This window comes from Phaenicophaeus curvirostris, chromosome 9 (genome assembly GCF_032191515.1).
Source record: "Phaenicophaeus curvirostris isolate KB17595 chromosome 9, BPBGC_Pcur_1.0, whole genome shotgun sequence".
NCBI lineage: Eukaryota > Metazoa > Chordata > Aves > Cuculiformes > Cuculidae > Phaenicophaeus > Phaenicophaeus curvirostris.
The window spans coordinates 15,468,875-15,496,210 of NC_091400.1; the positions used below are offsets into that span (position 1 = coordinate 15,468,875).

The window sequence follows — 27,336 nt, forward strand, 5'->3', positions numbered from 1 at the left end:
CACTAACACTATCTGCAAATGCAACTCCATCTCAAACTCCAACTCCAAACCTTAACCCCAACCCTAACTCCAACTCAAACTCCAACCCTAACCCTAACTCAAATTCTAACCCTAACCTTAACCCCAACCCTAACTCCAACTCCAACTCCAATGTGTGTTTTCTTTTGTTTGTTACTGGTGCAAGGTGAGAGATGGAATGACTTCTCAGACTTTTCAGATATGTTTTTAATAGCATTGCCAAATGTAGTGAACTATCAAGCCTATGCATGCTTGGACAAAAAGGCATCTGGAAGCGGGTAAACTCAACTCAGAAGGGCAGTACCTGCCACTTGTCAAATGCGGGGTGAACAGGCCTGCTCAGATCTCTACTCCATTTCATAATTGTTTTCTTGGGAATGCTCTTTCAAGTAAAAAGCTTTCTAATTACAACACTACAAGCAACACACTTTCTTGTTTTACAGGGAAAATAAGGCTGCTGTGATTTTTACTGTCAGATTTATGGCATTGATTGAGGCAAACTTCAATAGTGGGTGATCAAACATGAGCTCATGCAAATTGTCAGTTATTTCTGGAGTGCTGTTTCATCATTAGTGAAGGGACAAATCCATCTGATTAGTTCCAGCTCTGAGCTCTCGTTCATAGGTCAAGATGCTGGAGAGTCCAAAAAATAAGGGCGTTGTTATCTTTTTGACAGGGTGATGGTTGCTTGCGCCACTCTAGCCAATGGGAATTCACATTCTGGAACTTATTTTATGTGATACCTTTACCTTATTCAACAGAATTAAGTCAGTATAATTTACTTCACCTGAGAAGTGCACATTTATTTTCACAGAATCACAGAATCACAGAATAACCAGGTTGGAAGAGACCCACCAGATCATCGAGTCCAACCGTTCCTATCAAACACTAAACCATATCCCTCAGCACCTCATCCACCCATGCCTTAAACACCTCCAGGGAAGGTGAATCAACCACCTCCCTGGGCAGCCTGTTCCAGTGCCCAATGACCCTTTCTGTAAAGAATTTTTTCCTAACGTCTAGACTAAACCTCCCCTGGCAGAGCTTGAGGCCATTCCCTCTTGTCCTGTCCCCTGTCACTTGGGAGAAGAGGCCAGCACCCTCTTCTCTACAACCTCCTTTCAGGTAGCTGTAGAGAGCAATGAGGTCACCCCTCAGCCTCCTCTTCTCCAGGCTAAACAACCCCAGCTCTCTCAGCCGCTCCTCATAAGGCCTGTTCTCCAGCCCCTTCACCAGCTTTGTTGCTCTTCTCTGGACTCATTCCAGAGCCTCAACATCCTTCTTGTGGTGAGGGGCCCAGAATTAACACAGGATTCAAGGAGCGGTCTCACCAGTGCCAAGTACAGAGGGAGAATAACCTCCCTGGACCTGCTGGTCACACCATTTCTGATACAAGCCAAGATGCCATTGGCCTTCTTGGCCACCTGGGCACACTGCTGGCTCAGTCGGTTGTCAACCAACACACCCAGGTCCCTCTCCTCCAGGCAGCTTTCTAGACAGACTTCTTCTAGTCTGTAGCACTGCATAGGGTTGTTGTGCCCCAAGTGCAGTACCCGGCACTTGGCCTTGTTAAACCTCATGCCATTGGACTCTGCCCAGCGGTCCAGCCTGTCCAGATCCCTTTGCAGAGCTTCTCTACCCTCCAGCAGATCGACGCTTCCACCCAGCTTAGTGTCATCCGCAAACTTGCTAAGGGTGCACTCGATGCCTTCATCCAGGTCATTGATGAAGACATTGAACAGGGCTGGACCCAGCACTGAGCCCTGGGGAACCCCACTTGTCACTGGCCTCCAGCTGGATTTCACACCATTTACCACCACTCTCTGGGCCCGGCCATCCAACCAGTTTTCCACCCAGGAGAGTGTGCGCCTGTCCAGGCCAGAGGCTGACAGTTTCTCAAGCAGAATGCTGTGAGAAACTGTGTCAAAGGCTTTACTGAAGTCCAGATGTCAAAGGCTTTACTGAAGTCCAGAATTTTGCAGTATGGTGTTATAAGAAAGCATTAAGTGTAATACAAAACACAGTGACAAATATTTCTCAAGACTAATTCATTCTTGCAGTTATTTTTGTCATGTTTTAAAGACAGCTGAAGTCTTAATCCAGTCAAGAGTGTGACAGTCATACGAAACGCTGATTTCAGCTTCTGCTGCAGACTTCCTAAATTTCAGGCACCAGAGAATGTTGAGAGAGATGTGTCCGCTTTGGCGCTCTGTCAGAGTGAGGTGGAATCCCAGTCTATAACCTGATTTTCAGTACAGATTATATTTTATTGTGCCTGGGGAGAGGAGACTGAGGCTAAATTAAATACTTCCCATACGCAGATCAGATTTCAAACAAGGGTTGAATCTGTGTTGTGTATCGTTTTCTGTTCTGATTCAAGATCATCTGTAAATATAAGAAGTATAGTGAAACTATTCAACATATTTCATTTCTTTATTAATTTCGTAATTAATGAAGGAATTCATTACAACTTTGTGCAGAAGTACGTCCTTGTTCTTCACTGTAAAGATAACAATAAAATACCTTAAACTCCGTATTTGTGACATTACACCCTCTGACAGACGCTACACAATACCTAATGCACAGTTGTTTTGCAACAGATAAAGAAAACTGGAAACTTGCATTTTACTTGTGGATATGTTTATTTAAACATTTGTAAAATTAGTAAACAGTATATTATTTATTTCTATGCACATGCATTTGTTGTTAATATACATACATAGCACTGTCAAGTCTACAGTATAGTAATTAAGAATTTTAAGCAGCGTGATGCAGAAGAATTTTCTAGAAACAATGTCTGACCCTTCTTTGATTGCACTGTGAGGTTTCTTTGGTATACTTAATTATAAGTAGTGCTTGTTTTTCGTTAAGTTAAAAAGCAGATTTTAAAATTGTGCCCAATAGAAAGGAATTCTCAAAAGGAAATATCCATTAAAAAAACAGAGACAGCAATAGCAGGCAGCCTCCTGAGTGATTTTTATGAAAAGTCTAGTTTAAAAGCAAAGAAGTCAGAACTTTACTATGTGTATTTACTACTGAAGTAAAAAAATGTGCATGGAACACGAGGGGGTTTATTCTTTGTTTTTTAAAAAACCCTGTCATGACCCCTTGAACCTTGGCTAACCTTAGTTAAATTCTTACTTATCTATTTTACAGTTCCAAATACTAGCAGATAAAAAGGATGGAGAGCCTTGCTGAATTTGGTCCACAGCTTGAGGCAAAACTTCTATACTATTTAAAAAGTTGAGGTAAAAAAAAAAAATCTTCTTTAAATTGGTTTCACAATCTTCATTGACAAATAGTTCTGTTAAGGAAAGAAACATTTCAGGTAAGAAGTTGTACACGAAATACTTTAGTGTAGTTTTGTAAAAGACATTTGAGAGATTAAAATGGATCAGAATGTAGCCAGGGTATGGTAATTTCAGTTAAAATACAGTAAAACAAGCAAAATATTTCAGATTAACGTAGACTGAAAATCAGACTCTGGACTATATATTAACTATTTTTAATTGTGTAGGTTATTAACACTTCTAAAGCACTCGTTTGTTTCATCTTTAGTTAATTGGTTAGTTTTAACATATATTTTAATTGTTTCTCAATAAAATCCAGTTGAAATTGTTTAGCTATAAGGATATAATACCTATCTCCCTGCTAAATCTGGGTTGGTAGGATCTCTTGTCTGAGTAAGGAGAGTATCCTGTTGATTAATCATATACAAGCTACCTTCATACCACAGCCGAAGAACAGTAACATTTAAAAATTCTTACCGGCAATGAATAGAGGAGTACTGCCACAAACAAGAATAAAATCAGCAAGATGATAAGGCCTATAAAGAGCCATTTAAACCTGCGCCACACAATAAATTTCATTGTCTTGCAGGGATTTGTAAACCAAAGGAAGGAAGTATCTGGTCGGCTGCATTTTGAAAGAAACAAATATTACTCATACTATAAAAACAAGCAATACTTAAGAGTGAGAGTATAAGGCACTAAGACACTCTGGTTCGGAGGCTGAAGAAAACACAGATAGTTTTGTAATGTAAGATAGCAGTTTTAGTAAATATGTGCCATTAATATGAAACCACCTTGCATTCTACCCTTATGCGTGCAGAAGGAAACAAGACTGACTTTTATAAATAAAACTTTGCAAAGGATAATCGATGCCTAATAGATCCTTTACTGCATGCAGATTTTGTCAAGAACATCATCATAGCTAGATATTATATGCTTCTCAAGTTAGTGAGAGAAAATTATCTTACTTTGGTAGATCTAGTTTGGGGTTCATGTTGGGTTCATCTCTCCCTTTGCCAGCTGGCCTTTCTTCAGCTTCTTTTTCATTGACAACTTCCAACGTCATTTCAACTTTACCCTTCAGAAAACATGTGGCAAGAGACAGGCCTCTTATTAAAACAGCACTAGTAGTACTTGTTTGGTACATACAAAGCAGAGTTTGGGATCAGCTCAGTGTGTACGTCTGTGTTTTCCTTCTCAATATATACTTATTTCTGCATTATGAAAATGTCGCAAAACAGCATCAGAAAATGAAAAACAGAAAAAAAAATACAGTACATAAAATGGTTCTGCTAGTTCATTTGTAGTTCTAAGTTATACAGTTTCTTTCCAAATTAGCAAAACAAAACCTGTTCTTTTCTTTCAAGTGCAAAACAAACGCAATTCATCTCTTCTTTCAAGAACAACCCAAAGACTACATCTTTCCCAAATGAATAAGCATCTCATTTTTTATATTGCTCAGGCTGACAAATATTTCAGAATATTTTCCCCCCTTCATTAAATTCCAGTAATGAAGTTTAGAGGTAAAAACACAGAACAGGTTGAAATGCTTCAGGTATTCTGATTGCCCTCAGAATCATGAAGCTAGTCTGCGTTCTTGATACATGTATCGTATTTGCTGTGTACAAAAATACTTCAGATTTAAACCTTTTCCCTTAGTGTCTAATGCATTTAGGACATCTTGTGTCTCTCTTAAGCAATAACATAAATTCATTCACAGAATAACTCTATTGTCTACTTCGGCAAGACAACATGACTCAATCTGCCGCAAGTATTAGAGGGTTCAGAAATAAATTCAAGTATTAAACTCACTTTGAAACAAAAAATTGTTGATTGAGAAGAATTCCTGAACTTGTGCATGGAATGTTCCATTTATTCCTCCTCTGTCTATCCACTGAAAGCTAACAGCTAAGTGTGCAACTCTTTGCAGTATTTCTTTATAACTTGTAAAGCAAGGTGAGCATGGTTTAAGTACTTTTTAAAGAAGTAATAATCATACCGCTAAAATAAGGGAGCCATCCTTTTTGACGTAACACGGCCACCATCCTTTCATGGATTTCTGTTCAAAGAGAGAGGTGGTCCTAGGCGCCTTCTGGGAACTGTCTGCCTTGTATTCTGGAATCATGTCTAAATTGCACTTCTCTGGAACTTTTGCGGGAATGATTGTTTTATGTAAATCAAGTTCCACAAAGCCTAGCAGATGGATAAAAAAAAATAAACACTGCATGATACAACCAACAATAGAGCACAGTGGTTAACATCAACCTTTCTTATCTGTAAACATGTTCTACAGGAAAAACAATCAACATAGACAGTACATTCTTGTTTGTCTAAGAATGTCGTGAGACAAGGAAGCGAGATGCATCAGGCTGTGTTTAAGCCCATCTTGCTGGTGTAGAAAGTGCAGGCATTGATAAATGAGACTTAGCATGCTCTCTTCACCCTTTTGTAATGCAAGATCACTTGATTTTTAAAAGGGTTTGGTTTTTTTTTTCATGCACACCTAAACAGAAAATAACCAAATACAGCAGTGTAATTCTAATGTAATTTCTGATAACTAAATGTACGACTTAGGTAACTTTACTAATGGTTATAAATAACTTATTTGTTTTCAGGTTTTGAGGCCTGTATGGTTTATATGTAAGCTGAAGACTTCGGAATTGCCAATACAGGGCAGAGAATCTTCTGCAGAGTAGTATCTCTATATGAGATTAACAATGGTGTGAAGAAGAATTAATAGTGATGTGGATTGCTTAACCTAAATTACAGCCTTATGTCAATACTCCTATTGAAAACTGAAGTACTTTTGTTTTACGTATTTTTACTTAAAGAAAGAAGTAAAGTAAGTTTTCATGTACATTATGATTTTCACTTTGTGACAGGGCTTACCTGAATGAAAAGCATCTTGATTTACTTGCAAGTAAGCCTTTAGTGAGTGAATAATCATAGTACAGTGACACTGTACTACGTGGGAAAGCAGTGTTTATTTGCATACTTAGTGGCTCACTTTGTAAACACAATCCTTATGCAGTAATTTAAAATTGTTTGGTTTTCTCTCTTACTTTAAGACAACAATAATTCTTTTCTTAGAAGTCTTACCCAGATAGTCATCCAAAGAGAACTTGTCATTATCCCATACTTGAACGATCAGTTTGGGTGGGATTCTGAATTCTGTCTTGTCAAGACTCCAAAAATGTTCCTAAAATTTTAAAAAACAAAAGCCAAGCACCTTTTTAAATCACTTATGAAAATTCAAAGCTGTGGTCTGTTGGTACTTGTGGATTCTTAGGTTGGTGGAAGTATTAAGGATCTAATCTTGACCGTGCTAAGAGGACACCTGCTGTTGATGCCAGTGTGTGCAAAATCCAATCTTCACAACAGCAGTCCGAGAAAAGTATGCAGAACTGAGCCAAACTGTCTCCTTCAACATGTAGCTACAAAATTACCAGACTAATTACAATCTGTATTCTAACTATTGAAATCTTTAGAAATACTTACCTTTTTAGAAACTACACAGAGTTGCTCTGCTGGGAGATAGTCAAAAGGAAAAACAAATCTCCAGTTAAAGTTCCCTTCACCATCCAATGATCGGTAGTGAACATCAGTTTTCTGCTTATTTTCTTCATTACCAGGCATCCATCTGAAAATACAGAGAAATGTGTCTGGTTTTTGCAGTGGGACTACAGTGGTCCTTGTTTGTACTATAACTGTGTCATTAAGTGACTACAAACAAGCTGTAAGAGTTGCTCACCGAGGACTACAGAATCTTTCACACTCTGTTTAGTTCCAAGTTGGCACTGTAGATAGAAACACCTGAACTGAATTTCTGGTCTGCTAAGATAAGTACTGTATCAGTGGTGAGTTGCTGGCAATTTTCTTTATTTTTAGGAGAAATCAGACCAATAGCCTAGTCGCGTATTTCTATGATTTCTATTGATTTTTTTATATTAAGACTAGGAAACGTACAAAAGTAAGGATCCAGGTTATGCAGCATCAAAGCTAACTCACTATCTTTTCAGTTGCTTCTCAACTCAACAGATGAACTTCTGGGATCTTTCAGTGCATGTTAACTGGTCATGCTTTATCTAATAATATGTCTGTATTTTCTGATGTTAGCACTATTTCAGAGGCTGTAGTATGCCTTGACTTGGCTGAACCAAATCATCTTTGGAAACAATGGTCTGGGCATTCGCAGAACATTCTGAATGTCATTCATTTCTAAGTGTTACATGACAGGGTGCTCCTACCCTTTCACGTAAATGTCACTCATTTCTTCCCCTGTGATGCTCTTTTCATCCAGAAGGACATCTTTGGTGTTCCAGACAATCACCCGCAAGATATACCTAAGAGAGAAGATGTTTGGGGAAAGAGAGTTGAATTGCCTTTGTCAGGGCTGCCAGATGGTGTGCAGTATAGGCAGATACTCACTTCTTGGCTTTTCGGGGAGTGATGTTGAAGGGAGGGCCTGGAGGTCCTAAGCTTTTGGGGAAAACATCGACCCACATCTGGAGTTTTCCCTGTAGCAGTGGAGAAGATAGATGAGGGATTGTTTGTTGCATAGGGGTTTGTCATGCTAATTCCATGGAACTGCCTATTGACATGCCTAGTACTAATTTTAGTTATAGAACAGTGCTCACACAGGTTACCCATCTCAGAACTTCTACGGACTTCAGGTAGGAGGAAGCCAAATCCCTCACGTTATTTAAGCTTCTTCAATTGAACGATGCCAATGGTAGGAATGCTAATTCCTGGTGAATTCAGTGCATGTTAGGTGCCTACGTAGTTCTCATTCTGTAGGTCCCAGTTTCTGTTCTCTCTGAGGTGATATTAAGTCATACACATGGCTGATAGTTTGCAGCTGGTAGCTTACCCAATGTAGATGTTCAGTCCCTTTAACTAGAGTTTGAAGTAAGGCAACCACTGCAGATTTTATGCTTCATTTCAAATGCAAGCCCCTTTATTTTTGCAGATAAGTTTACCAGTTGCTGGAGAAACTTTCTTAGAAAAACAACCACTGGTGAGCTAGTAAAGGCTAGAAAACAAATGTTAGCTTTTCTTCCTCTCTAACAGAAAAATACAATATAAGACTTTTGTGTTTAAACTAGCATCTCTGGACCTCGTAGAGAAATGACAAATTTGGTCTCATTTGTTGAATGTAGTTATTACAGGAAACTCTCGTGCCAGGCTGTTTCCTGGTTATTTCAGTTAGAAAATAATAAATTTTTCCCAATTTCTCCTTTGTCAGCTCTTATGTTATTTGGGGTTCTTAATGGCATAATACAACTGCATTTTGTTGTTTCTAGAAAACCTGCTTTACCAGCCAAGTAATATTCATCTGCGGTAGCCCTCTTCCCCCTGGGTGATTCCGCTCTATTGACAATATGATATAAACGCAGGAACACTCCCATTTCTCCATTCAAGAATCCAGAAGTAAACCCGTTCATAATACCTGGGAGATGTTGGGCTGAAAGGTGCTATATAAGGTCCTTGTCTCCACATGTTCAGGTACCAAACCCTGGGTTCTGAGGATATGAAGAGCTAGCCGCTCTTCACCTGGACCAAGATGCTGATGCAAAATTTTGTTAGCTTCTGAAATAAAGTAAATGGGAAAAGAAGAGGGGCTCATGAACCAGAATTTGCATTTGAACTTTTCTAAAATTTTTAAATCAGATATTTAAAATTGAGCAGAAAGCCATGCTCAATGTTAAAAAAATCAAAGATTTTTTCTACTATTCCATACATAGCTGAAAAGTTTTATACTTGTATCAATATGAATTGAAGACAGAAATATAAAATAAGTGAAAATGCTCACCAGCTTCCTCCAAAGTATAGTCTCGTCCCCCGTAGTTGATCTTTCTACCATCCTCAGAGAGAATAGGAGGAGCATAGCCTTTAAACCTGGCTACATTTTGCAGTAACTGGGTTGGTTTCAGTTGATCACGCCAGGTATTCACCCCTGAGCTTTTCGGAAAGCAACAGAAACACATCCTAAAATTATTCACCATTCAGAGCAATTACATATCATGTAAAGAGTATTTATTAAATTAATTCAGGAAGGGCAGCACTGCAACTGCCTGGTTTGAGGCCACTTGAGTTTGATACAGTGGCATAATTTTGTACCAGCGCAATTACCTTCCAAGACCAAGTGGTTTTTTTTGTTTATATATCAAAAAAATTTATGCTAACAGATACTTTCATGTTTATTTCCATAAATAAGACAGAAAATTCCATAAAGTGTGTGTTCTCTGGACAAAAATAACACACATCACCCTATAAAGTTTGACATCATGGCTTTCAGTCAAGGCTCTTCTGAAAACTTTGCAGCATAACGTGGAATTCAGATGATAAGACTCAGCACAATAAAGACCCATGAGAAGCCATACCATTGTTTTTTTAACCATATAATTAAGATAAAGGAAGCCCAAGTTTCTTTTAGAGACCGAGTACTAAATTGTACAGATAAAAATTTTCAATAGACAAAATGACTTACATGCAGTACTGCTGTGGGATGCCACAGTGAGATCCGTAACGAGAGAGGAATCTGTTCTCAAGATCAATTATAGTTTCACCCACTTTTTCATCACGGGTCAATGTGTCATAGTCATAGACTGAAATTTTCAGATCCTTTTCTTGAGGCAAGAAACAGCTGAGTTCATACATTCTAAACATAAAAATATCTGGTTAATGCCATTGCTCTTTTGAGCAATACTTTCCATTTTTTAAAACTGAATCCCTTCACTCTTTAGCTTATTTTTTAAGGAAAAGTCTTTACAAGATATTGAAGGGATGTTTCCATTGCTGAGGTATCCAACAGTGGTTATTGCTCTTGCTCCAATTTCTATTTGCACTCTCAATAATCCCATTTGTACTCGTATGGATATTACAACCTTCCTTTCTGCATCATGTATTACTTAGATGTTTCCTATGCAGCAGCTTGAGTTGGGATTGATAAGGAAACTAGTGTGGCTGTGCCAGACACTGTAAAAAGGATGCTTATTTGATCCATTGTTTATGATTAGAAATATTTATTTTTTTTTACCACATACAAACACAGTTGAAGCCTTAAAATAAATGGTCCAAAGGTTTAGCTTCTATGACTAGAAGGGATTATTTTGTCATCTCTATGTTGCTTCTATGACTAGAAGGGATTATTCTGTCATCTCTGTGTCCTACGTAAAATAGACTGTAGAGTTTTCTCTAATTTGCTGAATTTACTTCAAGATATGCAGCCTCGTGTTTTCCACTGCTGCCAAATCCATTACCTTTAAGGTAAAATATTCCATGATTAATTATTCTGTACATCTTTTTGTTTGTTTTATTTCTACTTTTAAACTTTGACTTCCAGAATCACTCTGGAAAAACCTGGAATTTGGAAGGTACTTTGTACCTGTAATCAAGTCTTTTTGCTATTTCTTTGAATAAAATGAACAATTGAAATCCTGTAGCACATCATTGCAAAACATGCCTTCCAAACTATTTGTAATCATTCTAGTCCTCCTCCCCTAGCTTCCTAATTTATCAAAATCCTCCTTTAACTCTGGACACCAAACCAGAATTTCATTAGTAATTATAAATATTATGTAATCTCTCCATTCTTGATTAGTATTTTCCTATTAATTTATTTCAAAGCTATCATTACTCTTTGAAGGAAATACCAGTGTACTGGGAACACAAGTGAAGGTGATTACTCATCGTGACATCCAAGTAGTTTTCAGATTTAAAACTTTTTCCATATTCTATAAGCATATTTTCTTATTCTTGCATGCATGACACAGGGCAGTTTTAAGATTTATATATTGTTTGACTTTGTGCACATGATACAGAAAATCTATAGACTAGCCAAACACCTGTGTGTCCAGTGACTGCCATATGCAACTTTATTCACAAGTAACTGTCAGCATAGAACTAAGCACTGGATATTTAAATAAAATGGAAACAATAAACAATAGGAAAACATTCTAAAATAAAATAAAATGAAAATACAAAAAAGTTTGTTACCTGCCAAAAATTGGGTTGAGCGTATTAGGAACATAATTATCTCTGTCTTCAATTACTTTTTTACTTAAGGATATTTTTATATAAGGATCGCACTATTTAAAATAAGAAAAAAATGTTAAGAAATAGTTAGCAAGACTAACATATTCTACAGCTGCTTTAGCTCACAGACGTTCCAAAAGCAAAAAGTCTTACCAGCCCATTGTTATCCTGGGGTTGAAGCTGCAAAGCTCGAACAATATAAATTCGTACAATACACTCCTGAGGCCCACTGTCTGGTAGCTCAAGGAACTGGCGAGGAGGAGGTGGAATAGAGGGATCGTCTGGTAATGCATAGATTTTAAAGGATCCCTAAAAAATAATATAAAGATTCAGTAAAGATAAATGTAGAAAAGTCTCTCCGCTATGTTTGGGTTTTTTTGTTACTTATCCTAAACATACACAGTCTATAGGAACAGCAAATATATAGCCTGATCCGCTGTCACTTAGAAGCCTTTTGTTTTACTTTAGTGGATTTTGGATAAGACTTACTACAAAGGCAAGATTTCAACAAAATTACTCAATTTGCTCCAGCTGAGCACATAAACTCATATTTGTTTCCCTCTCCAAAAGCTTCATTTAACATCTGGATTTTTGAGGTTTTGGTTTGGGGTTTTAGTTGTGTATTTTTACATACAATATTAACATTATTTTAATCTTTATAAATCATAGACAGACTCATAGAAACAATACAAAATACCTTTTCTGAATTCATTCTAAAAACGTACTTTGCTCAGAACATCTGCAGGAGAAACTTCAGCCCTGTTTAGAGGTTATATGGGAAAGTTTTATTCCACAGATACCATGGAAAGTCACATTATCAGGAATTGCATTTCTTTTAAATTAGCATGTATCACATTTAGTGTGAGCAATGTGTAGCTGTACCTTCCTTGAAAAAGAAGGGCTTGTACCTAACTAGTTACATATTTAAGGTGAAATGCTTGCGTATGGACTTAATTAAATGGTATCTACTTACACAGAAAATATTGCATCTAGCATTTGGTTGTTGCCCATTACTTGCAATTTACCTTGAATTCCCCAACTACTGATGGATCATCACTTTCCTCAGATCTGCCTCTGTATAGTTTAAATGTATCACAGAAGTCTGTTAAGCTGTTAAATTCAGGTATTTTTTCCAATTCACAGTCGTACACCTTAAAAAAAGAAAATAAAAATGAAAATTAAAAAAGTGCTGTTTAGAAATTATCATACATACCAGCTCCACCATCGTAGCATTGCAGAGCGTATTCTGTGCTTGAGATAATATCTTAAGAACCAAAGCATTTGAAACTATTTTAATTTTACACTGAAGTGGAAGCAAGTGCAAAGTTTGGAGAATGTGCCATCAAGCTTCATTTAGACCTTGTTTAAAACAGAGTAAATAGCATTTCACAGGCTTATCTTTACTTTCTTCATCAGGTGTATTAAACGAGAAATGAATGTGGCCTGGCTTCAACTTTTAACCAACAGACAGTAAAAGTACTGACCCTCTGTGTTCAAAACTTCCTCAGTGTGTATGTTTACTTAGGGTACGCCTGGCAGCCAAGGAAGTCAAGAATAAAATTCCATTTGACTGAAGGTTTGATTGAATTCTTAATACATCTTTTTGTACATGTAGTTGAGTAGAAAAGAAGCAAAGATATCTTCTTAAAATCTTCATTTCACCACATCAATTAGTAGTGGACCTGTACAGGGGATCCTGTACAGCTGAATTTTGAAGAGCAGTTAAAAAAACAAAGGGCACAACTCTCATCAGGTTTTGGGCCTATAAACATTGAGACACATTAATTTTACTTTATCCTGAACAATACCTTTAAAGTGTCATATCCTTTTTTAATATACTGTCCACATTTTTCATGTTCCCCTATTGAAGCATAAAATTTGCTCCACCAGTCAACGATTTCTTCCTCCTTGAAGAAAAGCAAATAAAAAAAATCTTTTATTGGGAGATAAAGCCTCTTTTATATCATGCTGCACAGCAAAACCAACGAAGAATCAAGCATACTAGAAGACAGAATACCTTGAAAGTTATTAACTAAGTAATATTAAAGGTTCATCTGAAAGAGAATTACAATGTAAATATTAAGACGTAAAAGACGGAATTTCTCTTAACTCAGGCTTAGTTATCTAGTGTATAATCTAGCTATGTTGCTAGTCAACAATCAGCCATGTCCAAGCAAGTAATGAGTTAGTGGTATCTAGCTATGTATGTCAAAGGACTGACTTCTGAAGGTGTGTGTATTTCTCTCCTCCACCTTCAGGCAGTGCAGCACAGTGCGGCACAGTACAGCCACCTGAGTTCTAGATTATTTAAGTCAGAGGAAGCGAATGTACACTTAGCTGGCACAGTCACTGTTTCAGCTGTTAAGGAAAAACACCATCACACCTGGTATTTAATACAGGAATTTCATGGCTGTAAAAACTACAGCAAACATGTTGAAAACGTTTTCCTGAGTGATAAATGCGTTAGTCTGCTTTCAGAATTCCCATTTATTTCAAAATTGTTGCCATATAATAACACTAGGACTGACCTGTAACTGCTCTATGAACACATCTTTCCATTAAAACCAATGGAGATTGTCTGTATAGTGACAGAACTTCGCAGCTGGAGATCTACCCCAATGTTTAACAAATGCAGTTGAAAAGGAGGAGAAGTGAGACAGTATTACTGTGGGGTTTATTAATATTTGTATTTATTTAAGCCTGACAATTGCTTTGCTCAACAGAGTGCTATTTTCTATATTTATCCATAGGGATTGCATAATAAAATAATTTGCCCCATATTTCAGTTGGTAGAGGATAGTATTTATTTGCTGCAAATTAACAGAACAAATAGTGTTTATTCATTGTGTAAATTAGAAAAAAAATCTTTAAGATTCTTTGGATGTAAAGACAGTCTTAAGGTATTATACAGATCAATAAATGCGAGGTTGTCTGTTTTTTTTTAATATCTAGGGATTATTATTTCAGTCTTGCATATGTTTCCAAAATTTAACATTTTACAATTGATCGTAGGTTTATGTCAAACACTTTCAGAGATTGCTGTTCTCATCCACATGCTTAAAATGCTAACTTAGGAGGCAGTATTGATTTTCAATTGGAGATTACATTTACAAGAAAGCAATGTGTAGATTTTTGAAAGTGGTGTACTTTACCTTTTCCGTAAGCTGCTCATGAGGATCAATTCATTAAAAAAAAAGAGCAAAACAAAAACAATGGTAAGGATATGATTTGTAGCATTTTATACAGTTAAAACAGGTTTTAAATGTTTAAGGTTTTGTGTATAGCATGTATGTAAGTTCCTAAGATCAATAATTTATAAATAGTTTTGAAGAACATTTAGACATTATATGCTTATCTTTTTTTGCTGCTGTCTCTGTATTCTAGATATTAAACTGGAGTATATATCTAAAATCTTAAAAAGGAAGTTTTCAGGACTGTAAGAAATTATCACCCTATGCTTGTGATACAATGCAAAACTATTAGAAACTATTTTCTTATTGTATCGTGACAGTGTTACACTCTGCTCTGCTATTTATTGACTGCCACAGCAGCATCATTCCCTGCTTTCAGCTGTGGTTGCAGGCAGTATTGGATTTGATTTACTTCAGGTGAAAAATGTTTTTAAGAGCACTTAAAAACTGCATCTGTTCCAGAGATTTCTTTTTCTAAACAAATTCTTTTCTCTTCACATACATAAAATTCAAGTGATTTTCCCCCCTTTTAAAATATTTTAATGTTGCTTTATAAAGCAATCTGCTGATGCTCAACAACCTTTTCCTTTTTCCTTCTGCTACTGTTTTTTTTTTTGTTTGTTTGTTTACAGGCTGTGCATTTTCATGAGTCTGAAAAAGAATTATGAAATACAGTAACAACAAGCATATGTGTCTACAGATTCATCTGTGTAAGTGGAATAATGGTCTGCACAATCCAAAATGCTTCACCTGTTAAATCACAGATACTGTAATTATGACCCAATAGTCCATTAAAAGCAAGCATCATGCATCCCATTTGGAAACCAAGATTAGCAAGTGTAATTTGCCATTTTGTTTATGTATTACACCTCATGTTTTAATTTAAAGACATCATCCCTACATTTTTGTGCAAAGAGGAGATACATGCAAAACATTTTATGAATACAAGCCAATTGCATCAATAGGTCAGGACATCACTCTGGTACATCATACTCATTTACTCCCCTTTCTAAGTAATTATCTTGCTGGCATGTTCAGGTCTACTGTATTTTGTTCTTGCCTAACTTTAAATTAGAAATACAGCATAATTTTTCAGATTTGTACAGAACTGTTAGGTTTTCTGAAGGCAATTGGAGTGATTTATTCTCAGAAACCATATAATTAGTGATTTGCAAAACTTACTGGCAGAATTCATGGGGTAATTTTGAATATTTTGCCATATTTAAATTTGACTTTATTAAAACTCTGGTTTGTAATGTCGACAACATGAAGAGTAGCTTGCAAAATCATGCAATAATAAATTAAACTCTCAATTTAAAGCCTTGTCACACAATCTATTGTGTAGAACTCTGAATCTTTCATCAAAGCACACCATTGGAAGAGTTTAAATTAGGGGCTTTTGGTTTGTTGGTTTTTTTTGACATACCTTCAAATGCCCCTTCAAATAATGCAGTTGGTAGCTTTGGGAACAGGAGGTTAAGAAAAAAAATAAGCAAAACCTCAAGATCTGCTATAAAAATTCCCAAAGCAAATAATGAGTCTTCAATATTAGGATGTTATTGTTTCTAAAACTGGTAAGCAGGATGTGTTCATAGAATGCCAAAACACAGAATAAAATACCATATGACAAATTCGAGATTTTGGAGTGAAATATTCACATGGTAAAGATTATTTACTGGTCAATTTATTGGTCACTGTCCTTTTTTTTTTTTTAACATACCTTGTGACTTCACTGTAGATTGCTATACATGAAGTTTTAAAGACACTAACGCTGAATTATTAGCTTTTTGAACATCTTGAAATTATGGAAAAAAATTAAGAGATACAGTGACCTCTCTAGAAAGGTCAGAGTTATAATTTTATGTATTGTAGATTTATTTTATTTTCCAGAACATAGACTTTTAAACAAAGTTTATATGCTTATACTGTTGTTAAATAATTCCCGTTGATTTTTATGCTTTTAGTACATAGATGCCAAATAAGCTGACACACATAAAAAGGGTTCTTAATAGTTCATTCATATTGTACACACAAGACTCTCGAAAGGAGGATACCTTAATATTTTTAAGTAATCATACTAGACTTATGAGCATCATCTCCTCCAAAATCTCTCTGTGGAATAATTGCCAAGAGAAGCCTCATGACCGCATCACATTAACATTCTTCCCCCATCCGATCCCATTAACTTGGTACATACATACATGCACTGTTGTTGGAGAAGCCATTTTGCTGAGTGCTGTTGACATACTGCTTAAATACTGGAAATTGGAATGTAATTGATGAAATTTTGGCATTGTGTGTCCTCAGGGTGTTTGTACATCACTTACACTTTCCACAGTTGTACTCATTTCAATTTGAATTGTTTTTAATATTCTTTCCTCTCTCATAGAGATGCTATCACTGTATCTAGTGTTACTATATATGGCTTGGGTGATTTCAAACTTTAAAAGAAATTGGGTTTCACCTTATGCAGCATTTAAAATTCTCCCTCTTATAGTTGAAATCATCTACACAAGTTCAACCAATTTTGCCAGTGATTTCAGCGTGCTAAGTTTTCTTTATTTTTTAAATATCTTTTCTAAGTTTTTTTAAAGAAAATAAAATTTTTCTCTACCAGCTATAAAGCATTTACATTACAATGGAAGGCCTAATTCACATAAGAGTTAGAGACTGTTCTAAATGACATATTAAGGACAATCTACATGTATAATGAAAGTAAATACAAGAATACAGTCTACAAATTAAGAGTCTGAATATCATGACATTGAAAAACAGAAGAGGAAATGAAGGACAACACAACCAATAACATACTGAAATAGTAGTGAGAGTTCAAAAGTTTAAATTTAGTTAGCATTTTTTTCGGGACCTCGGTAACAAAATAAAAAAGTCTGCATTTTTTTAAAAATCAAAGTTGTGGATTAAGAGCCTGCAAAATTACTCTACAAAAGCATAACTTTTGTGCTTCTTTTAAAATAACGGGCCATCAGAAATTTATGAAAACACCTTCTAGGTAAGGGGAACATCTTGCAGTCCTAAAATAACTGAAAATTTTTCCTTGGAAATGTACTGTCTGGAAATTTTCTTCACTCCTGTTTCAACTCAAGAGTAAAATTCTGCAAGCTGAATTATTTGTTACCTGGAAAGTAAAATTGTATTGTAGTGATCCTGAAAGAATCAGAGCAGTAAAGAGATTCACAAGGCACAACAGAAATGGAAAGCAAAGAAGCATTAGTGCAGAAAAAAATTGTTTCAGTGGTTTTCAGTCTCATGGTAAGAGAGGCAAAGCCACAACTATGGCAAAAAGAACAGCTGAAGGTCTGTGTTACTACAGCTTTGATTCTGTACCCATCACAGCATACACCTACTTGTAGCTCCTCTATTTACAACCACCTGTGCAAGATCAGGCTGCTCTAAAGCATCACCCATAACAACTGGATAATGTCCTATCATATCTGTCTTTTAGTAGCTATTGAACAAGTCCATTCGTTATTAAGCTTCTGGGTGAACATTACCAAAAAAAGCTATAATTTGATGTTTACTTTATGAAAACAGAAGTTAAAATGATTAACGTATTTCCTTTGCTCTCCTGTCACAAAGTAACTTCATTCCATCTGGCTTTCCAGAAGGTTGCATATGTTTCTGGCCATTTTGTTCTCTAGATAGTTTCTCAGAAATCACAGATCTGAAGAAGAAAGTCAAGCATCAAATTTCAAAGATTACCTGAGCTGCTAGCAGTGGCTGCATGTCTTCCATTTCTATTACTGTATCCCGGCAAGGTGCAGCAGAGAGTAGACTAACTGTAAGCCGAAGATTTTATTAAGGCAACATGGTATAGGAAAAAATATCTTACTAAACTTATTAATCAGATTTGAGACCCAAACAGTTAGAGAAGATGTAAGATAATTAATTGGCTGAACGTTTGAACCTCTAAAAGCAATGACTTGCCCTTTTTTTGCTAAAAATACATAATATATTTTTGTGTAGGATACAAACTTTTCTCATATACATAGAATTAAAAAAAAAAAGAGTAAAACTTGGAAAAAATGTAGAGGAAAACGTCAGCATTCTGTTCAGAGCATTCTTGCTGGAACACTGGATCATTACTTTGGTACTTTGTGCAGGCGTAATCCGCATGTGGTTAAATTCCAAGCTGATTAATTAAAGAGAAACTTTAGGGAGTCATCACACTAAGTCGGAGAGTGAATTTGCCTTTGCACTGTGTCCCCTTATGCTCCAAAGAATATTGCACTAACTAATATTGATTTAGACATTTTTTTCTTTCAGATCACATTATGTCCAAATAAGTACAAAAACCAAGATGGTTATTCGTCTCTACAGTATGCAGTAAACACTGAAGAAATTATTCTAGCACCTCATAAGAGAGACGAATTTTTCATTTTCCAGCTGTTTACCTTTCAGTTGTGGCGCAATGTCTTCTTTAGTAGTGTAGGGGTCACAGCGAAAGCTTTCCAGTAAATCAATAGTACACTGTCCCACAATGGGCTTCCGTCCAAAAGGTCTGTGGTCTACTACTTTAATGACAAGAGATGGAGTGTATAACTCCTCTTTTGGCAAAAGCTAAAAATGAAAGGTTAAAGATTGTTTATAATACAAACAGAAGGAAAATTTAAAGAATAAAGATTTTCCCCCTCCCCTGCTAAATTAAAGCTGTTTATTTATTTATTATTGCACTACTATGTTCTATGTCTGCATGGTGAATGAAAATTTATAACCTTATACTATGATTCAATAGAAATCAGTAAGAATAATTTTAATTGCCCCAAATCTTGAATTTTCTCAGCTCTTGCGGAGTTCCCATCTTAGCAGTAGGAAAGTAGCCACACATCTACTGTTAATTTTATGTCTTTTCAAATAAAAATATATACACTGCACTGAATTGTGCATATAAAATCATATAATTTATCAATGACTGTAGAGATGTGTTTACATGACCTTTATTGGAATTTTCAGGCTCAGTAAATTGTTTAATTTAAAAAGGGATATGCAAGTTCTTCTGTTCATTCTTGCATAACAAATCCTTGACCTTTAAAAGTATGGGATAATTGATTTTGCTACAGATAGTTGGTATATAGTGTTTTGCAACGTACAACTTCCATGAAGAGAACAGAAGATGGAAAATTTGGTGTCTTTTTGAGGTTTTTGATCACCACAGATTCCACCATTTGACCCCCACATTCCACAATGAGGCTTGGAGACATAACAGGTGCCAGTTGGTAGTTTTTCATGTTCCGCAACCCCCAAACCAGAATCTGTAAAATAAAATCCAACATAAGCAAAAGCAGGAGAGATGAACATGCTTAACATGATACTCAAAGTATTTTCAATAATAAAATGCAACTGACAAAACATTTCAAGGTGGTTGTTACAGGAAAGTTAAAGGAAAAAAAACGAAACTCAGAAACACTTTAAGAAAAATATCTCCTACTAAGGAATATTTTTTTTTTCTTGAAGCAAATATACAAACTTACTGTCTAGAGGATGAGATGAGTGTAATTGTGTTCAGTTATTTCAAGACTAAATCATACCTCAACAGCAGTGAGTTGAACTACTGGTCTGATTCCTTGAGGTACCATATAAAGCTTTGGTGCTCTTTGTGATGGAAGAATTGGAAGGTTAGCACCACCCTATGAGACACAAATGTGAGTATTAGTTTCTCTCTTCTTCCTTAAATGAAAAACCGTGCAAATATTAAGGCTTCACATTCTGACTCACTGTGAATGGATATATGATATATCATATTATATATATACATACAAAAATATATGAGGGACATACCTTATCCCTCAAAATAAGTTCTGCAGCAAAAAGAACGTCTCCACTAGCTTTGCCATTATTTATTACAGGATACCAGAGCAGTTTTGGTGTGATGTCCTCTTTGGGGATTAACTTGACTATGGGGGAACAAACACTTCTTCCAAGGAATTCATCTTTACCCTGCAACAAAAAATAGCACTCCTAGCCATTAATGTTATTCTCAATTAATATAAATAAAAAAGTGATCAGGGTAAAAAGCATCCACCTACCACTTGGTCACTGTCAAAAAGTTCAATAACAACCTTAGGTGGGTTTTGGGCTACTGTCTGTGGGTTCCCATAGATCTCAATTTCATTAAATATGAGAGTTTGGTCCCATGTAGGATTTAGAGTTGAATGAATTATCTCAGTTGTTTTGCTTTGATGGAGGAAAGAAACATGAGCATACGGATCTGAAATACCATACAAAGATTAAAAGCAAAGTTATAGACAAACAAAACCTCATTAAGCCATAAGGCACACAAGCACTATTTTTATCAGTTATTTTCTTCTGTCATTATTAGTTCTCCATGCCATTGTATATAAAACAAAAACCCCCACATACACATAATTTACATTTAATGGAGCAAATTCCACTTTGATTACTAAATAGCTTCCTTTATACAGTCTAATGATTAAGAGAGTAATAAATGAAAATGGTAAAACATCTTGCAAATCAGAAGGAAAACGTGAAAGCTAAAATGAAACACTGGTTATGTCTCCATTGATATACCACTGTACAGCCTCATAAATAATATAAAGAAATAATTCTAATTCTGACCAATTGCCAAACAACAAATTCTCCCAGTCTACATTGCTCAGATCAAGCTTTGGTTTCAAACATGCTTATTTATAGCAACCTTCTCTTGAGAAACAGCTGAATGATTAAAGTGATCTAGGCTCAGTGTTTGGCAGGTCATTAAATCATCAAGAACTCTGTAGAAGGTAGATGATGGTCATTAACATTTCCTGTACAAACTGCAACTACTAAGGACTAGAGGCTGTTTTAAAGGTTATCTTTAGGTCAGTTTAAACATAGGTAAACACCTGGATAGGTCGGAGTTTTACAAAATTTGGCTGGCTTCAAACTAGATTTAAAGGAAAACAGAATGACATGTGCTAGTTTATGTATGACCTCTTCTGAGGTACCTATCTTGAATTCTACATATGCAAATTAGAGGCATTTATTACTGTTTCTCTGTATTGCTTTGAAGTGCTGCACATTGAACTAAAACCAAATGTACAGGCAGCTGTACCAATAAAACCCTCATTACAGAAAACAGCACTAAAATATCTATAGCTCTATATCTTCTGTAAGAAATTAACATTACACTTACTCAATTATTAATTAAAACAGGGAGAAAACAGCTGAAAATGGAAGTTCTAAGCTGCCCATTTAATCTTTAGTTTTGTCTGAACTTATTTAAAGGAAGTGTAAAGTCATAGTCCTACAGAATCTAATTTCAACTTCCTTCTGACTTCCCAGTAGAATTTTAATTCTGATTAGCTAAACTAAACACTTGAAAACCAGAGTATTGAATTAGCATGACTACAAAGATGCCAAATGGATACAACACTGTTCAAATAACTAAGAGCTGGAAGTAAAAAGGCAACAGGTACACTTGTACCAACAAACAAAACCCATGCTTATTGGTAAGGCACAGTGAAGTTTTTTACAAGTTCCTCTCTGTACTGAACTAATCTAAAATACTGAACACAGAGGTAGTTGGTGATGCAACAGCCACCCAGCCTTCTTGTTTTTGTGCAAGCTTCCTGCAGGACAACTTAGGAACTGTTTGTAGCCTTGTTTAGAAGGAAAAGTTAAGACGTAAGGAAAGGGTTGGTCACAGGAATTTCAGATCTTACTTGAATACCTATTCCCTCACTGAGAATTCACTGGCAGAAGAAGGTACTGCACATTGAGAGCACATCATTTTTGGCACCTTCTGAGGCAGTACTAACCAAATCTGGATTATACGTAATGAAGCTGAGACTTCCTTTATGGTGTAGTTTCAGTAGCTGGGACCTATGCACACATTTTAAGCATTTAAAATACTAAATTAAGCACTAGTTCATTGTGAAAGTGAGTTTTCTGCACCAATAGCAGTATTTTCCATACCTGAAAAACTGTCTTTATCTAAAGCCATGAGATTTCTTGCTTGGTAAATATAACAGCGAAGATGGTAAGTGTAAACTCCTGTATAAAATAGACAAACAAAGTTCAACTTCTTTTCTGTACAAGCTTCTTTTCTGTAAAGAAGATATTTTGAGTTTATAAAAATACCTTACACATTTTAACTCAAGCACAAGCACTGTAATAACATTTTGCTTTTCTAGTGACAAGTATACTAATACTAATAAGCCAGCACCTGAGAACATTTGTTCCAGCAAAACTTAGAGCAGAAATGAAAAAACCCACTAATACTACTTGGGCTTTTTTTTTTTTTTGTCCCCCACAGCAGGATCATCTAAAATGGTTCTATTGAAAAAAAAATCCTGTTTGAAGCGGTGTGAAAATATAGCTTCTCTTAAGAGAATCAATAACTGGGCATTCCTGTGCCTAATTTAAGTATTTACTACTGGACTTGCAGAGACCTGGGAGTTTCACATTTTTAGCTATTAGCTCTACAGATTTATTCCAATTGAAACTCTTCCTCTTTGGCTAAAAGCTTAAAACAAGCAAACAAAAAAAAAATCGCTGCAGGCAAGGTGGAATAGCTTAAAAGGGAGATGTGAGAGCAGTCCAAACCCAGGTCAGCACGTGGCTAAGTTACTACAGCTTTTCTTTAAAATATGTCAGCTCTAACCCTATCAGCCTTGGAAAAAACTGAGTCACTTATAGCCTCAATGAGCTAAAATCCGTGAACACTGGCAGGAAAAAGTGCCATTTTTCTCATATTGTGGTCATTATTTAAAAGAAAAGGCAATAATCTTCCACAGCTTCTGAAGATTAAGGAAGCCATTCCCAGCAGCCAGATCAAGTTCTGTAGACCCCAAAAAGGGACAAGTATTCCCATCACAAATCCTCAAGAAGAATTTTGAGTCTTGTGAGTGGATGGGATTGCCTTATTAACTGACACTGGTGGTTCCCATCTTAATGCCCCTGCTTTTGTGAATCCAATTGTAGTGCTTCCAAGGCATTTAAAGCCTTTAAAGGTTGGCAAAGACAGTTTTGTTCAATTTGCCAACTCAGGTACATGGTCTTACTGCTTCTTCTGGTCCAGGCATGTGTCTGACCCTGCACTGAGCTGGTTATGATGTGAGCTAAACAAGTAAAAAATTAACTGTATATACATCATCTCTGCTGGCTTAGCTCTCTGCACTGTTATGGAGGGACCCTAATGCACAAATGCATTATTTAAAGCAGCCTAAAATTCAGGTGCTGCAATAGTTAATTCTAAAATTACTGTCCATACAGGTCTTAGAAAAGTCTGCATGACAGTCGACTAAAATATTCAAATGACTGATTTTTCTTTTAGTGGCCTAAATAGGGCCCAATCAAGGATCAGAGAGTAATTATAACTGGAGGTGTATATAAACCTAGATGTAAACCACAAAGAATTACAATTCTGTTTGAAACCAGGGAGGAACAGACATGATTTGTAAGAAAGAAATTGTTAAAGAACATACGGTCAAAGTAGCAGGAAACGATTGGTGTGTTGGCACCAAACACCTTTGTAGCTGACTCCTTGGTTTTGTCTGAACTTTTGCCTTCTCCATCATCCACACTGGTGTCTGCTCCCTGAAGTTACATATAAAAAAAAGGTACTGCGTATTTACAAACATAGTGGGAGACTGATAAAAGTGGACTGTGTGTGTAAACACAGGTAGACCAGTCTCTCCTCCAGGACAAGGAGAAATTTAATCCTCTCCAATACTTTGCTATCTCTTCTTGGATCTGGCTGTTTACACAAGCAAATATCAATCAGGGGCAGCTATTTCAGTGCCTGTTCTTTTTTGTGCTGATGTTAATACACCTAAATTATGCATATGAAAAGCTTGAGATATCTTTTCACTTTACTTACAGAATGCTCATGTGTAATTTGGCCTTTTTCTCTAAGTCTCATGTAATTTAATAATAAAAATAATTTGAAAAATAAAGTAATAAACATGCTATGCAAGAGTCTCTAGTCCAATTTCAATGGTCCCTTTCAGATTTTAAACAATTTAAACAATATAAACTGTATTAGATCCTCAGTTATACATCAGTCTAACAATTCAAGGACTAAAATAGCTAATATACTCAATTGTTTATTTACTATAAATTAACAGATGGAGCTTTTAAAGTGTTTTTTCATACTATTTCCCTTACCAAAGCACCTTCAAGTTTAAAGATAGCAGCTGCACCATGTGTCTCCGAGGGACCCATTTGTCGTCTCCATCTTCTTCGACGGAAAGTATCAGAACTCCGTTGTTTCCAGTGAAATTTCCAGCCAATCAAGGAAGCGTATTCCCATCCCTCTTGATCTTCATATGATGACATTCCCTGGAAGACATAAATCCTTGTTATCCACAGTGTTTTATAAATGTAATGAAAAAAATCAGCACCTGCTGTGGCAGACGTAATAATCCCCTCATAAACCAAAGCAGGAAACAATAATTTACAAAAAGACAAAGAAAATGAATATAATGAAAACATACAAGGTTGTTCTGGATTTTTTTGTTAGATATTTTTTTCTTTATTCGGGACATGAGTAATCTTATGTGTGTAAACATTTTTTTAGAAAAGAAACTCAGACTGTTAGAACGTGCAAGTCTCTGACTGCATCTCTCTTCTGCTTACCCTTCCTGCTGTTACTGCTTGAGCTGGATCCCTTCTACGTTTCCGCACCAGTCTTCGTCGTCGATGCGTGTGGTACATTTTCTCTGCAGCGACCCACGACTTTGGTTTAGTGTCTGGAGGAATAGTAATTCCATACTCCCATCCTATAACAGATTTCATTAGCTGGTATTTTTCCAGAAGCACAAGCAAGTTACAAAGAAGAAAAGCAAAGTTATTCTTTCTATAGAGAGGACGAAGCTTGTCACACAAGACTACTGGATATTGCAGACCCTAAATGCCTAACAGCTATGGGGCAAGTGATGACAATTTACGATGATGCTATGCTATATGTGACAATAAGAATCTCAACATTAAAGCATATACAATACATTTTAAGTTCTTTGCTTTGCATTCTTGTTTTTCCAAATGTTAGGTGGTTTGATATCACATTTTTGTACTTCACCACAGGGAAAACTCACCCTTAACTTTTGATAACAGTGGAATGTCCTATGTACCCTTGCAAGTCCAGCGGCTTGGCTTTGAAAGGAACACCAACTATTTGAACCCTGATCATAAAACTTGAAGAACCGGTAAACCTGTTACTGTATTTTGGCTCTACATATTATAATGCACTCGTCAGGTATCTAGGATTCAGACTTATATTTAGACTGATCTCTTATTGAAAAGTTACTGCAGACTCCTACAAGAGCTTCCAGTTAAGACAGATATCAGTACTCTTCAAGATAAATAAAATATTTTATTATCTATTTATTTAATTTATATTTAAAAGCAATAAGTATGTGAGAGTTTTCAGTCTTATAAAACATATAAGAATTCATGACAGGTCTGCAAAATTCTTCCAGGATTTCAGATTCTTAACAGGAAGACTTTTTCATTTCAGATTTGCCTAATAACCAATTGCATACTGTTAAGATATCCTGATTGGTCTTGCATGGCTCCTTTCCCACACAAATCCAATGCAGTTATTACGCTCTTGATGATACAGGAATCCTTCACACACTTGTGCAGTGTGTGACCCATACTAACAGGTTTCTGACTTCCTCTGGTCCCCAGACCTCCTGGTTCACCTCTTAGCATCGCTTGGTGACTTGCCGCTTGGCTAAAGGCTCCCAGTTACATTACCAAATGACAGATCCGAAGCTAGCTTTGCCACATACTCTTGGTACAGTAACAGAGGCTTCACGTTTCAACTTAAGCTTCTTGTTTCTCTAAAAATACCCAAACCATGGCTACTAGTCTAAATTTTACAGGCCTGATACTAATCATTGGACTGCATTAACACTAGGCTTGGGGAAAAATATTTTGGAAATTTACTCCAGACAAGGATGGGTTCTATTTCCATGCACATCATTTATGCACACAGATCTCCCAACTGGAACCTGTCATGCTAGTAAACTGTTGCTTGCATTAGCCTTCTTTTTTTTTTTTTAACTTTTCAAAGCTTTTGGCTCAATATTGTCATCTGCGGCAGTCAAGATCAATGTACAGATCAATGTTTCTTAGATATACTGGTCCTTTTTGATCTAAGAAAGGCTTGATGAGAATAGTGAGTTTGATGGAGCAATGATTAAAACTGAAACAGAAGCAGATGCAGACAGTGAACACTTTCTCAATGTCAATTTTTTTTTTCTGATTCCTTAAGCAATTGTTATCCAAAAATTTCCTTGACATTTTTCCATAGGGCAACCACTATCATGCTCAGGACATTGCTACAGTCTTGATGCGTGTCCTCCTTCACTATAGACTATAACAGAGTATCCTAATAATCAGCAGATAAACAATAATCTTACCATGCTCATCCACTGCTCGATTTAAATCAGATTTCCAAGCATCATCTTCCCACATCCATCCAAGAGGATATGTGAACTCACGAGGTTGTGGTGCTTTTTCTCCATTCTTTTATGTAGGGAAAACATAATAGTTCTGTGCTTTAATAGATGAGATACACTGTGTAGCAAATTCTAGAGCTTCTTCATTTAAAGCTTCACTTTCCAGTGAAAAATAGTCTTACCACATCTGTGTAACTCTCTTCAGATGCCTTCCACTCCCCTCCAGGATAGCGACTCTCATTTTCATATACTTCATCAGTAAACTCAGTGTGACCAGCATCAGCTTCAGTCAACAAACTGCAAGTCCAAAGTAAATATAATACTAATTCTAATGTATTTTAGTTAGCTACAGAGAACATAGAGAAATAATGCACA

General features: G+C 36.1%; 1 protein-coding gene across 6 annotated transcripts in view; it reads right to left on the minus strand.

Moving 5' to 3' along the window:
- Positions 1-2,185: 2,185 nt before the first annotated feature.
- MYOF (myoferlin) overlaps positions 2,186-27,336 on the minus strand; it is a 67,432-nt gene continuing 42,281 nt past the window's right edge. For 2 of the 6 annotated variants that reach the window (XM_069864175.1, XM_069864173.1), the window contains 28 exons: positions 27,144-27,258; positions 26,923-27,028; positions 25,133-25,275; positions 24,662-24,835; positions 23,980-24,091; positions 22,469-22,546; positions 20,581-20,762; positions 20,333-20,491; positions 20,083-20,181; positions 19,645-19,806; positions 18,949-19,114; positions 18,257-18,333; positions 14,498-14,509; positions 13,154-13,252; positions 12,371-12,496; positions 11,499-11,654; positions 11,307-11,398; positions 9,799-9,969; positions 9,121-9,269; positions 8,758-8,897; positions 7,737-7,825; positions 7,556-7,651; positions 6,807-6,948; positions 6,408-6,507; positions 5,308-5,501; positions 4,277-4,386; positions 3,786-3,933; positions 2,187-3,322 (listed from right to left, as the gene is read on the minus strand). In XM_069864175.1, coding sequence (XP_069720276.1) covers positions 3,287-3,322; positions 3,786-3,933; positions 4,277-4,386; positions 5,308-5,501; positions 6,408-6,507; positions 6,807-6,948; positions 7,556-7,651; positions 7,737-7,825; positions 8,758-8,897; positions 9,121-9,269; positions 9,799-9,969; positions 11,307-11,398; positions 11,499-11,654; positions 12,371-12,496; positions 13,154-13,252; positions 14,498-14,509; positions 18,257-18,333; positions 18,949-19,114; positions 19,645-19,806; positions 20,083-20,181; positions 20,333-20,491; positions 20,581-20,762; positions 22,469-22,546; positions 23,980-24,091; positions 24,662-24,835; positions 25,133-25,275; positions 26,923-27,028; positions 27,144-27,258 — 3,433 coding nt within the window. In that variant the 3' untranslated portion in view covers positions 2,187-3,286. Of the gene's footprint in view, positions 3,323-3,785; positions 3,934-4,276; positions 4,387-5,307; positions 5,502-6,407; positions 6,508-6,806; positions 6,949-7,555; positions 7,652-7,736; positions 7,826-8,757; positions 8,898-9,120; positions 9,270-9,798; positions 9,970-11,306; positions 11,399-11,498; positions 11,655-12,370; positions 12,497-13,153; positions 13,253-14,497; positions 14,510-16,722; positions 16,795-18,256; positions 18,334-18,948; positions 19,115-19,644; positions 19,807-20,082; positions 20,182-20,332; positions 20,492-20,580; positions 20,763-22,468; positions 22,547-23,979; positions 24,092-24,661; positions 24,836-25,132; positions 25,276-26,922; positions 27,029-27,143; positions 27,259-27,336 lie in introns of those variants that run through there. The other 4 variants (XM_069864171.1, XM_069864172.1, XM_069864174.1 and 1 more) reach the window with 4 other exon arrangements.